This window comes from Melospiza melodia, chromosome 1, assembly GCF_035770615.1.
Source record: "Melospiza melodia melodia isolate bMelMel2 chromosome 1, bMelMel2.pri, whole genome shotgun sequence".
Classification (NCBI taxonomy): domain Eukaryota; kingdom Metazoa; phylum Chordata; class Aves; order Passeriformes; family Passerellidae; genus Melospiza; species Melospiza melodia.
In genome coordinates, this window is record NC_086194.1 from 21,719,642 (window position 1) to 21,732,442 (window position 12,801).

A 12,801-nucleotide genomic window follows, 5' to 3' on the forward strand; every position below is an offset into this window, starting at 1 on the left:
TAAACATTTTGTATCAGTGGAGTACTAATGGTTCTGAAAACTAACTAAATTTTCATTAATTTAGTCACTAACTAGATGACATTTCTGGGTTTGCTTTGTATTTCTGATTTTGCTGCACCTTTTTAGGTTGGCTCCTATTTGAAATCTCCAAAATTTCCCATTTGGATACTTGGCAGTGAAACACACCTCACAGTCTTCTTTGCCAAGGTATGTTAGATGTGGTTTTGGTAACCTCAGGCAGATAAGCATCATATAAATTCAAAGTACAGATCTTGCTACAAGGTGACTTTTATGTGGCTTTGATGTAAAAACATAGTGACTAAAACTGTTAATTAAGCCTTCCCTTGGAGGCAGAGTTGTTCCCATACTTAAGCAATATTTCATAACTTGCAGTGTGAAGTCTTCCAGTTTTAGTTTAATTTATTGGGCTGGGGGTAGTTTATGCTTTGGAACACCATACTTGGGGTAAGTACTGTCTTAAATTTCTATAGTGTAAGAGAGATTTATGTAGCAGTTTCATTTCCCTGACAGTATTTCACAATTTTTAATCTGTAGTTGGTTGTTCTAGATTTAAAATAGATATCGGGACTGTTACAATAATTCTTTATATATATATTCTGTTGGATATCTACTGTAGGCTGTAAAACATAAAATGCTTTCAGGAGGACTCTCAGTTTAGAATCTTAGACCAGATTTTCCAGGGAGACAGTTTCTGTTTCTTTAGTTGAAGACTGTAAGTTGCTTACCTTCAATTTTATTTTTATAGAACACCTGTTTCTGATTAAAAATTTTATTGAAATTTTGAATGGTACCTACTAGTATATTTATTGGTACTTATTAGAAGTTAACTTCCCTATACCTTATATCTTAAAAAGTTAATTAAAACTTTAACTATAAATCTTGAAAATAAATACCGGAACATACAACAAAGATAAAACTGTAAATTCTGAAACAGTTGAATTTCCTTAAGTAAAACTTTTGCCTAATCTTTAGGAAGACAACACAATGCCTAGATTTTTCTTACTAAGAAACAAGCCTCCACAATATATTGAAAGTTTGTGAAGTAGTAGTTTTTAATCTTCAAAGTTAAAATTTAAAAAATCCTCGAAATTAATTAGCCAGTTTTACACATTGAAATATTTTATTTGCCAACTTCTAATCCCTGATGTCAGATAAATATTCTTTCTTCCTTACTCCATGGAAAAGTCCTTCTTCACCTTTGGATATTTGTTTTCTGCTTTACTCTCTCCCCAGTTTTTTCTAGTAAAGCTTTTTTATTTCAATTTTGAAATTTTATCCCCAGTTTTTCTGAATGATATCATCAAAGTCAGTACCATGTAGACAGCAGTGTGATGCAAATAGGTATAATTGCTCTGTTAATGCCAGTCCAGTGTTCCTGTCACAATTATCACAGCTAATGCTCAGTGTCTGCAGAGGCCATTTCCTGACAAAAATCCACTTCTAATGCTATTTCTTTTAGGATGCTGAAGGGTTTCCTGGGTTTAGACTAACTGGGTGTCAATTGGTCTCCAATTGGTTCTCCTTTCTTGACTGAACTCCACTTAGGCTGTGTAGAACTTCAGCTTGTGATTATTAAAAAACAGAACAAAGAATTGACATGGTCTTGGCAAAGAATTTCTTAGATTTTTTTTTGTTATTATTATTAGGCAAAGCAGGAACTGAAGGTGTATAAAAGCTCTTAGTTTTTGAATTTAAGTGTCTAACCTCACCCTTTCTAAAGTAGCAGTTGTTGAGCTTTTCAGGTGGAGCAGAGATGTCAACTGCAGTGGAAATACAAATTGTGTTGACAGTCAGTTGAAGCTACATGTCAAAAACTGCAGGAAGAAACTTGAATTTGTTGCCGAGGGTTATCAGCACGTTGTTAAAGTAGCATGTGTAGTTGTGTAAATGTGTTTGATACCGAGGATGTAGCTTCTAGTTTGGTGGTGAGTTTGATTACATGAGAAAGAAATGTTCAAAATGGAAAGAGAAAAATGAACTGTGGAGGCAAAACCAGTGCTGATTAAATTAAAAAAAACAACAATTGAGTTTTCATTCTTTCAAGCTGCATATATTTTACAGGAGCATAAGGCCTTATTTTTGGAATAGAATAATGTTAGGCAATTAGTAATTATTCTTTAAAGCAGAACTGTAGTCAGTTTTGTCATTAGCTGAGTAATTTGGTCTAGAAATCTAGAAACAGCAATCTTCCTATAGACAACTAGCATGGAAAAATTAGGGAGCAGAATAGAATCTTCATTTCCTTCAGCTTGGAGGTTTAACAAGCAAAAGGTTTTACTCAAATTCTGCATACTGCTCTACTTAAAGAAAGAAAGCTGGCTGCTGTTCTTCAGTATTTAGATGTTGGATTCAGATTTTTATGCTAGATGAGTGATAAGCATTTTTCTTCTATCAGTGGAATGAACAATAAACCACCACACTCTTCTATCTCAGAACATTTTGATTTAAATTTTGTAGACTTCTATTGTTGTCTGCCAGAATACATTTGCACTGCTCTAAATGTGGACCATTCTTTTAGCTGTGACTGTAGAAATGTTTTATTTTGTAAAATAAATGATTTTGTTCATTGCTGCCATTCTAAAACTCTCTATATTTTCAATGTATTTTAATGTGCAAAATGCAGCACAGTATCTTTGGCTGAAGGTCACATTTATAGCTTAAAGTGAAAATTAATTTACCAAAGTATGTAGTTTGGCTTGAGCTCTCTTGTAACTGCTGCTGCATGAAATAGCTGTAAACAGAGACAGTTGAGTCAATTCCTAGTTTTAAGACAAGTCTACAATGGGTCAGCAGTTTGTCCTGTTACTAGAAGAGTAAGTTTTCTTCTACCTGCATGGTCTTCATCTCCACATCTTGACTGTCATACCATTTCTGTATGTACTCAGTGAGTTACTATCCTTGTTTTAGTACAGAGATTTGGAGATAGAGAGAAATAACAAATAATTTCTTTATTGTTTTGATTGAAGCACATTTTATTAAAGACAGTATCAGTAGTTTTGTTGTCTGGGACATAACCAGCCTGTCATCGGCCAAATAATTATTTGTACTTAGATCTTTTGGAAAGAAAACAGAATCTGGAAATATATGAAATGGAACCTCACATCTTTATTTCTAGGGTAGACTGTCTTGAAAAATACTACAGCTTATTCTGCAGATGGGTAAATGTTGAAGTCAGGAAGCACATGCAAACATCTATATTATCTCAATAGTTCTTCAAAACTCTGATAGTTGTGTGTGTCATAATAGAGCTGGAAAAACTTTGTGAATCATTGCAGGGGGTTCCCTAGCAAAAGCCATAAGTAGTACCATCATATTATTTTTCTTCACAACTGTTGTGTGATAAAGTCAGAAAGCTGCTTAATGCTCAGCAGTCCAGATTTAATGTTTTCTGAAAATAATAACTGTGGCTATTACTCCTAGTGGTCATGGGCTGTGCATTTACAGCAAGGTAGATTATCTATAGGCTACTAAATCCAAGCAGCCATCATTTCTGCCTCTCTCTGCCCACTCTTCCTTTCAGTAAATAGAAAAACTTTCAAATGGCTTCAGTCCAACAAAAGCAAACAAGGGATATTTCATCTGATACAATGAACTTCCCTGCATGCTCTGTCAGACAATGTGAAGGCAAATATGTGATATTGTAAATGTTCCCTAAAAATCTGCTTTATTACTACAGTCTTTTTGTGTTGTTTTTTCTCTTTCATTGTAGGGATAAGAGAGAGTAGGAAGTGGGGCAGCTCTAAATGAGGCTGTGATGTTCTGGATGAAATGCTGTACAGGCATTTTAAAATTATTTTTATGATACTTATAGGAAGTTTTGACAGGCTGAGACAACTCAGAACTTCTAGGAATGCCAAAATATGGTCAGACACTGTATAAAAGAGTACCAACAAGTTGAAAGGTTATGCAAAATATAACAAGAAAATGTTCCAGTGCAAACAATAGGAACAGCAGGAGGTTAATAGGTGCTTTCTAAATTGTGTTGCGACATGCAAATCCACATTGTGCTGAAGTTTGAATTCAGACTCATTGAAAGTGAAAAGACAGCATGGAATAAATGTATGTCTGCTGACTTCAGGTGATTGAAACTGTGGGGACACTTCAGCTGTGTAGGGCTTTAAGAAATTTCTTTTGTTTCTATGTCTTTGAGCACAGAGGCCATCACAGAATTGGCTATCTATTTTCAGTTACAGCATTGTGGCATTTCTAGACTTGAAGAGTCAGATAAGCAGAGAAAACGCCTGTCTAAGAAATCTGAATAAGTTACAAATTACTGCTTTTGAAGGAAAATGTCCTGTTCTGGACTCATGGAACCACATTGGTTTTGGATTACATTTTTTTATTTCCCTGACTTTGATCACTGTAACCTGTTCTACACATTCTCAGGGCCTTTCTTCTGCATCCTTGATAGCATTGTCTCTCAGAAGAAAGAACATTGACTTCTCTTCCTAAGCAATCTCTTTCATCAGAGTTCAGCTGAAGGGCACCTCAGCAAACACTGCCACTGCTATAGGAGAGCTAAATGTGGGGCAGTGGTGTTTACCAGAGCAGGGCCGAGGGGAGTGTGAGTTGGTGCAGCATTAGGCTCAAAACACCAACAGAGATTGTCAGTGCTGTGAAAGGAAACAAAATGCATGTGTAAAAAATCAGTCATTATAACTATGTGTTAATAGCTCCAGTTTCTACAAAAATAACCTATGTGTATCCTTTAATTTAAGAACTCTACTTAGGGAAGGGAGTGAAAAATGTCTTTGCACTTCCTTTTGTTTTTCACTTCCATGTCCAGCAGGTAACCAAATTTTGAAAAATATGTTTTCATCAAAGAAGAAATTAAGATCACATTTTGAAGATTCCACTTCAGAAAATGGTTACAGAGCACATGGCCATAGAGTTTTCTGTAGTTTTAAGTGTGAGAGGAATTGATTCTGTTGGAACAGTCTGGACATCTAAATGGAAAAGATATAGATGTGTGAGACAACAGCAGAAATCATTTCTAGACTAAAGTAGGGTTCCCATTTTCTGGGTGCTGTTTCAGACCAGGGAGGCAAATGCTGTTCTGTTTTTGACGATAGTCCTCACCTGACTAAATCAGCATTGACTCTTCAAATATTCCTATTGTTAATTTAAGAGCTCCTTTCTGCAGGAGGAGAGCGATTTTTAAAATTAATGTTGATGGAGGGTGTGGGAACTGTGGGCTCCCAAAAAGTATTGAATATACTATACTGGTTGGTTTAAGATTTGTAGTGTAAATGCTATTGCTAAATGAACTTAAGTTTTTCTGAATAACACAGCATTTCATAAGTTCATACGTAATCCTAAATGAGTTTTATAGTAGAAAGGCCAGCCTGAGAGTTCTCTCTCTATTTAGTATTTTCTTGTGCAGATTTGTTCTGTACATTTGATTATTTGTGCTTTTATGTGCCTTCTCTAGTTCACCCAAGTGCTTAATTTTTGACGTTATATGTTAAGTTTATTGAGAACTATATCCTAACAGTTCATTCACTTCTAGATTTACATTTTTTCCATCTTGAACTACCTTTTTTCTGATACACATGTCACATCATGGTATGGTTTGGGCTGGAAGGGACCTTAAAGATCCAGCCCCCATGCCATGGGCAGGGACACCTTCTACTAGACCAGGTTGCTCAGAGCCCCATCTAGCCTAGAGCCCCATCTAGCCTGCTCTTGAACACCTCCAGAGATGGAGCAGCCACAGCTTCTCTGGGCAACCTGTTCTGGTGCCTCACCACCCTCACAGTAAAGAATTTCTTTCTAATATCTAATCTAAACCTACTGTCTTTCAGTTTGAATCCATCTCTACTTGTCCTGTCACTTCATGCTCTTGTTAAAAATCCCTCTCCACCTTTCTTATAGGTTCCCATCAGGTACTGGCAGGCCCCAGTTAGGTCATAGCAATTCGTATATTCCTTATCAGGGGTTATCTTTGTGGAATCATTCCAGAAATTGAACTTTGAATGGGAAATTTGGAGTCATTTCCACACAGAATTTTTTAAGAGCCCTAAAAGTTAAACCAGTCTTCCAAAATATAGAATGTAATATGCCTATAGTAATACACTGAAGAGAAGGCAAATAAAATGAACAACTTCTCCACATGCCCTATGTACCTTTAGATGAGGTAAGAGGTAGAAATCATAAACCTTGATAGTGCCAGGCTCACAGCATCCGTTCTTTGCTTTACAAAGTACCTTCCCTTTTATTTTATCTTTTAATTGTAGCCTAGTAACTGCTTATTTTTTATACCAGATAGTGATACTGGGAATACTAAGAATTGGGAATGTAGTATGCACCATGTGACAGAGTGGTTGCTCAGCTTATGAACTGATTATCTGCCTGTTATGTGTTCTGTTTGAGGAAATGGATCTCTGTGAATGGCTGTTAATCCTTGCTCCCTTGTTATAAATTCATGTTCTGGATGGAATCCGAGGAATCATTCTTCCCCTTACAGTTTTTCTTCCCGAGAAAATGTCCTGGAGTCATTAATGTATTACAGAACTTAGGAAACAGAGTTTTAAATATAGTTAGTGAATGCCTATTAAAGATATTTTTAAGTGAAGTGTTCTTGAGCAAAGTAACAAGGAAATTATTTTGTGGCCATTTGTCTCTTTGCATGTTTTTTTCTCCAAAATGTCTGAAGACCAGATGTTCTTTTTGAGCAGGGCACCATGTATCCTTGGAAGTGGAAGCTTACATATTCTTTTATTCTCTGTTTAGCCTGCCTTATTCCCATGTTCCCAGACCCCATTGGGATAGATGCAGGAACTAGAAACAGAAAATGAGACTCCCAGCATGCCAACATATGCTTCAGTAATAAGAATAGGCTTTAAAATAGTAACTGTTGTAGTCCTGTTCTGAAACTTTGTGCCAAGTTCTGCTTTTTGCAAAACTTGCGCACTGTCTAATAAACGGTGACATGACAGGCTGAACTTGTGTAGAGAATTTCTATCAGGAGACTTTGGGTCATTTTAAAAATGGCAGGAACCTGGTTGAAATCTGTGTTGTAGCTGTTGTTTGATCCACAAAACCTTAAAACATGTGACAGCTGTGGAATCCTCAGGACCATAGGGTGAATCCATGTACAGCATCAGATTTAATCCAAGTACTGTCACAAAGATCTTTAGCAACCAATTTCTAACCACTTTTTAAAAAGCATTGAAAAATAAGGTTTTTATCCCTTTATTTACTCGTTTAATAGCCTGTTTTGATAAGGCAGCTTTACTTTCAGGTTAGGATATGTAAATGAATGAATTGAAAGTCTGAATGTGGAAGGATGCACAGAAAAGGCAGAGACAGGGATTGTCTATGGAGGAGGGACCTTTGAGCTCCTAGCAAAGGTGAAGCACATTTAGGGATGCTCTAGCTAGTGCCTTCATTTTCTGTTTTTCTTCTCTTACATAGGAAGTTACATGTGATTAGCTGTGAGTATAACACATTCTCTTGTTTCTAAAACTCAACCTCATAGCTACCTCACGTAGCAACCTCATTTAGATATTTAAGTACATCTTTCCCAGTGTTGGTTTGTTTTACGTAAGAAGTTTATGAAATCTGTTTTCTTTGTATGTTACAGGGAGTCCAATCCTATTTTCTTCTACCAGTTGACAGTTTACGGTATCTTATATGTGTACTTTAAAAATAACTGTTACAGAGAGGTGCCAAAGTTGTCAGAGACTGTGGTATGAAAATATTGAAGCATTTCAGGTGTATTTAGGGAAGAAATTCAGTCACTGCCCATGTGCAGTTAAGAGAGCTCATGCAGTTAGAGTGAAGTGAGATGGGCTTTACTGTATAATACAGCTGTAATGAAAAAAAATAATGTGTTTTGAATTAATAAAAGAATAAAATAATTGATTTTATAGAAGCTAATATATTCTGCTACTGTTAGTGTCAGCTACCTGACATAATATGCTTCAAATATGAACATAAATGTCAATACTGCTTTTATAATATATGAAACTGTGGTGTTTTTGAATAACAGTGGAACACATGCCATTATTAATGTACTTTTTTTCTTCATTGCTTCACAAAGCGTGTACATTTCACTTGAAAAGATATAAAATATTTCTGTTAGATTAATGAACCAGGTGAAGAATTGTCCTTTAGAAACACTTGGCATATTTGAGTTATAAAATAATTAATCCTGTCTGTTTTCAAAAAGCATTTCATCATTCTGGGTTGAAGCAAGTCAGAGGGTTTTCGTCATCCCAAGAGAGAATTATATGGTTTAAGTGGGAAACTGAATACTGTGGGCTGGTTTCCAACATTAAGTGCAGCTTTCAGTATTGTTAGAACTGTGTTAGAAAGATTTAAATTTCTGCAGTCCATCTTCACTGTTTTAAAGTTTGCTATCAAGTGTTCCTGTCATACATGTTCATTTCCCACCTCCTTATTGTAATTCCCAAATAGAATTAGTAATATGTTAATACTCACGACTGTGTTGTGTAGCAATCAGCTCATGTCTATAGGCTGAAATAGTACTAGATGTAGAAATAGTATTTGATACTAGATATTAATTTTTTTTTTATGTAGAAAATGGTAGCATAGTAATAGAAGCTAAAGTTCATCTTGAATGAATTATATTATGGAGGTTTTGGAAGTCATAGAACATGGAATTTGTCCACTTCCAGCTTGATTCCTCTTAAGAACAAAGTTTCATGTTTATATAGCATTGTATTCTGTCTTTCAACAAAAAAAAAGCTATGTGAATATAATTTGAAAAGCTGCCCTTGCAGATTAAGCTTTTGACTGGAGAGTAGTATGTAATTTAGTTATTAGAGAAGAATTCCAGTAAACTCAAATTTGCTGACTCTTGATCTATAATTCCAGTAATTTATTTTTACTTTCAAAACAAAGACATTTTGTGTTGATGAGCAAAACAAACTAGTAACTGAATAAGAAAAGAGCAAAACAAGCTAGTAACTGAATAAGAAAAATACTATATACCAAATCTTTATTGGTTTACAGTAATCTTTTATGATCTGTCTGTAAAAGCAAGGAGCATGTTCAAGAAGCTCTTATGTTTTAACAAGTCACCATGTGAATTGTTACCTTCTTGTAATGGTTTAAACTAAACCACCAACATCTGTGGCAATGTAACTGTAAATAGGTATTTGCTGTACTTTTGAATTTCTCTTATTTTTAAAAACTGCAACACTGTGGCTTTTTTGTTGGCTGTCTTATTAAACCACCCTCTCTCAAAGGATTGGAGGATATATTGTGGTTTCTATAACTTACTTGAGTGTATGTTGGAAGCCGCACTTTCCAGACGAATAGACTGACAGGCTCCTCGGATTTCTGTCACTATTTCTTTTTCTTTGGTTTGTGTTCGCTTTTCTTCCACAGCCTCACCCCACCCTTGGATCAAGTAGGCTCTCTTTTCTGTCTGGTACTATGGGTGAAGATGAAAAAGAGTTTGAAGTAGTCCATATGTAGCTTTTCTTTCTTCCCTGTTGAGAGCTCGTTTCTGTCCTCAGCAAGGCACTGCAGGTACTGTAGAGTAAATGCAGCTGTTTCACCTTTGCAAGGCAGTGTACAGCTAGAGCCAGTTTGCTTCCTTTTAACTGCCTTGTAGCAAATTGCTTGTCATGAATGTTCCTCCCCCAGGACCACCACTATCCCTAGATGAACGCTTTCAGATTAACTGTTGTCCTTTCCTGGTCTAAACTACAAGGCCTGTATTTTATTTTCTGACCACTGATAAGAATTCTGCTACTTTGGGTGTGGCATTCTTCCTTTTGTGTCTTTTTCCTCTCTTCTTATTCAAGGAAAGTATTTTCTTTTAGCATTTTCTGCATCCCAGATAGACTCATAGCCCCTCTTCAAGGCCTAGGAGGATACAGTATATGATCTTTGACAACTGCCATTCTGAAGTGGAAATAGTTGTGGCCACAGAGCTCATGTATAGTGACAGAAAAGTCTAGAACCTTTCCTTCAGTTTTTCCATGTACATCTCTAAAGTGGAAAAAATCTTGTACTCCTTCAAATATTGTTTGGGTATGTTCCAGTTGTTTGGCATTTTTTGATGCTTTCTCTTGTGGAAGATAGTGTGCTGCAGAGCAGTGGCACATTCTATTGACCAGCACAAGAAAATCATGGTAAGCAGGCTGTGCAGGGCACTGCCATGGCTGCAACAGCTGAGGGCACTGCCCACTGCAAGCTGCTGGTGTGGGTGATGTCCCTGAACACAAATGGGAGTCTTGAGCTAGTCTTCATTGGCCATCTCTCTGCAAAATAGTCTTTTAAATTAAATTTATGCCAAATAACATCAAATGGTTTAGGACTGACTTCACGGGTAAGTGTTCTAGGATTTGACTTGCATTGTTACCATGACATAATTCTCTTAACTGTCCCTTTCCAGACAGACCCTTCACAATAGTCTGCCTAGATTGACAGTAGATGATATGTTGGCATTTTTAGAGCCTGGAACTTCATACCTCAGTGGTCTCAATACTTCCTCAGTGATGCCTAAGAGGAGGAAAACATCAATGACCTTTCCATAACTGTTCTGTTCTTTGTATGATGGTAATAATGACCTCCCTTTTTAGATCTTAAGGACTCTCTTTTCCTTGGTTTGATAAATAGCTCCTAGGAAAACCTACAAAAAAAGCTGCTATTTAATTCCAAGCAATGCCCAAATTCTATTGAGCCTTCATCTTAATGAGAGTCAGCAACTGGGTTTTTGTATCGTTCTAAGTCTTTGAACCTTTTTTTGCTGCTGTAGTGATGATGCATTTCCTGCTTTTCAACTGATACCAGTCTGTGTTAAATTCTAATTTTTGGTCCACTTCCTAGCCAGTCCCTACAAGTAAAACTACCTGATACCTTTAGGACACAAACTCATTTGTATGGATGGTGATACTTATGGCACTTCTGCTCCATGGCCCCAAATAAAGCTGCATTCAATTAATTCTGTTCTTTCTTAGCCAAGTGAGTTGTTATATCTCAGGCTGTAAAGAGCATTTCAGTTCTGGCTTTGGTAGCAGGATCCCTTCACCTTTTGAAGAAGAACATTCTCTGTGTGCTCCAGGGAGAGCACAGAGTGGATGTAGAGATTGATTGCAAATGAATGATTGCAGCCACAGGAGGATCTGAAGTTGGACATTGTCATTTCAGAGCACTATCCAATTTGAAATGCATTCCAGTTGTGTGTGAAAAACCTCTGTATCCAGATTATAATGATACAGTTACATAGTACATCAGTAGGATTGTGTGAAGTGTCTTTTTTCTTTCAAAATACAATCTCCAAAGGAACGTTCTGACACATAAAATCAAATTTCTTTTTGAACCAACTACTCACTGAGATGCTCTGCCTGGCATCCAGTTTCAACAATCAGTTGTGAGACTCCTGTAAAATTGAAACTGGGCAATGTATTCAGAAATCAGCTAGAGAGGTGGGAATAACTTTCAGAGATCCCATCAACCTTGTTTTCTTAGGAAGCCATTTTGGAAAAGTTGATGCCTTGAAAGCCACTGATTATAGCATTGAAAAATACACACTTCTCTCTGTAATACAAGACTGAATTGAATAAACCAGTTTTCCAGATGTGATTACAAGTTACAACAAGTTAAAAAGTTGATAAATAATCAGTGTTTCTATATTGTTTTTAAGTAAATTTTTAAGAAGAAAGTTAGTATTACAATATATAATTCTTCTACATGTCACTCAGTAGTGATAGTGTATAACCATAAAGCACTTCATATGCAAGCAGATTTCATTTTTCAGGGCAATGGATCTTTCAGGGTGTGATTTTTGTAAAAATTCATAGCCTGGATTTTGGTGTGGCTTAGCCTTTATGTTCTGCTTTGGATTTGCAGAATGAAAAGTTTGGGAATGTTTTCATTATAACTTATGAAGAATATTTTTTGCCTCTGAGGCTAAGCATGGGATCTTAAAATAACTGGTTCTGCTGATGAGAATAACTTTTCAAAGTAATATAAAATGACTTGTTTGTGTATCACAAGAGCCAATGAGTGAAACATGATTTTTGGGACATGTTGTTCTTAGTATTGAAAATAATTATTATAATTAACTATTTATGAGATTCCCTTATATGGAACTTTCACTGCATGGGTTACATCAAAATACAATTCATAAGGCTGGGGTGGGGAATCTATTTTGGCACATATGGTGAAATATCAGCTTAGGCAGCTGAAATATGTTTTTGTTAGATGTTTATCACATTTTCAGCTTTATTGCATGAGGGACCTATGGTATTTTTCCCTCAGTACAAATATATGGACTAATTGGAGTTTTTAAAGTTATCTGCATAGTGGAAATTAATGACATGATGAGAAGTTGTGTGGGATTTGTATATAAAGGAGCTTGCATTTTAACTTTTTACACTACAGCAATCTCAGTGAAAAGTTCAAATTATTTTACAGGTAAGAGAGGTTGGGTTTTTGGTCATCTGACTCTGAGACAGACTTTTCTGTTTCCATCTGAAGTTACTTGCTTAGAGCATCAGTACATGACATTTAGTGAATAAAAAATATTAAGATGTAACAATATGGAGTTTCTACCATATTTGAAAGTTCCTTTAAAAGAGAGAGAAGTTTTGGTATGACTAATGCATTTAGTGACTTTGTCTCTTAGTTCTTCCCATGTATACATACATAAACTGAAAAACTAAGGACCTGGAAAATTAAAATGCTAACAGAAGTACACAATTTCTGCAAATTGGACTATGAAAAAACTTGTTGGCAGTTGTGGAAGACTTGCTTTAAAGAATCTGTTTTGTGTCACATGAAATTGTGGAAAGCACTGCA

The 12,801-nt window shown here is 36.0% G+C and overlaps 1 protein-coding gene across 3 annotated transcripts in view; it reads left to right on the forward strand.

Annotated features, from left to right (window-relative positions):
- MINDY3 (MINDY lysine 48 deubiquitinase 3) overlaps positions 1–12,801 on the forward strand; it is a 46,206-nt gene that overhangs the window by 20,717 nt on the left and 12,688 nt on the right. For all 3 annotated transcript variants that reach the window (XM_063150621.1, XM_063150630.1, XM_063150639.1), the window contains exon 10: positions 127–207. In XM_063150621.1, the coding sequence (XP_063006691.1) occupies positions 127–207 (81 nt within the window). The remainder of the gene's footprint in view (positions 1–126; positions 208–12,801) is intronic.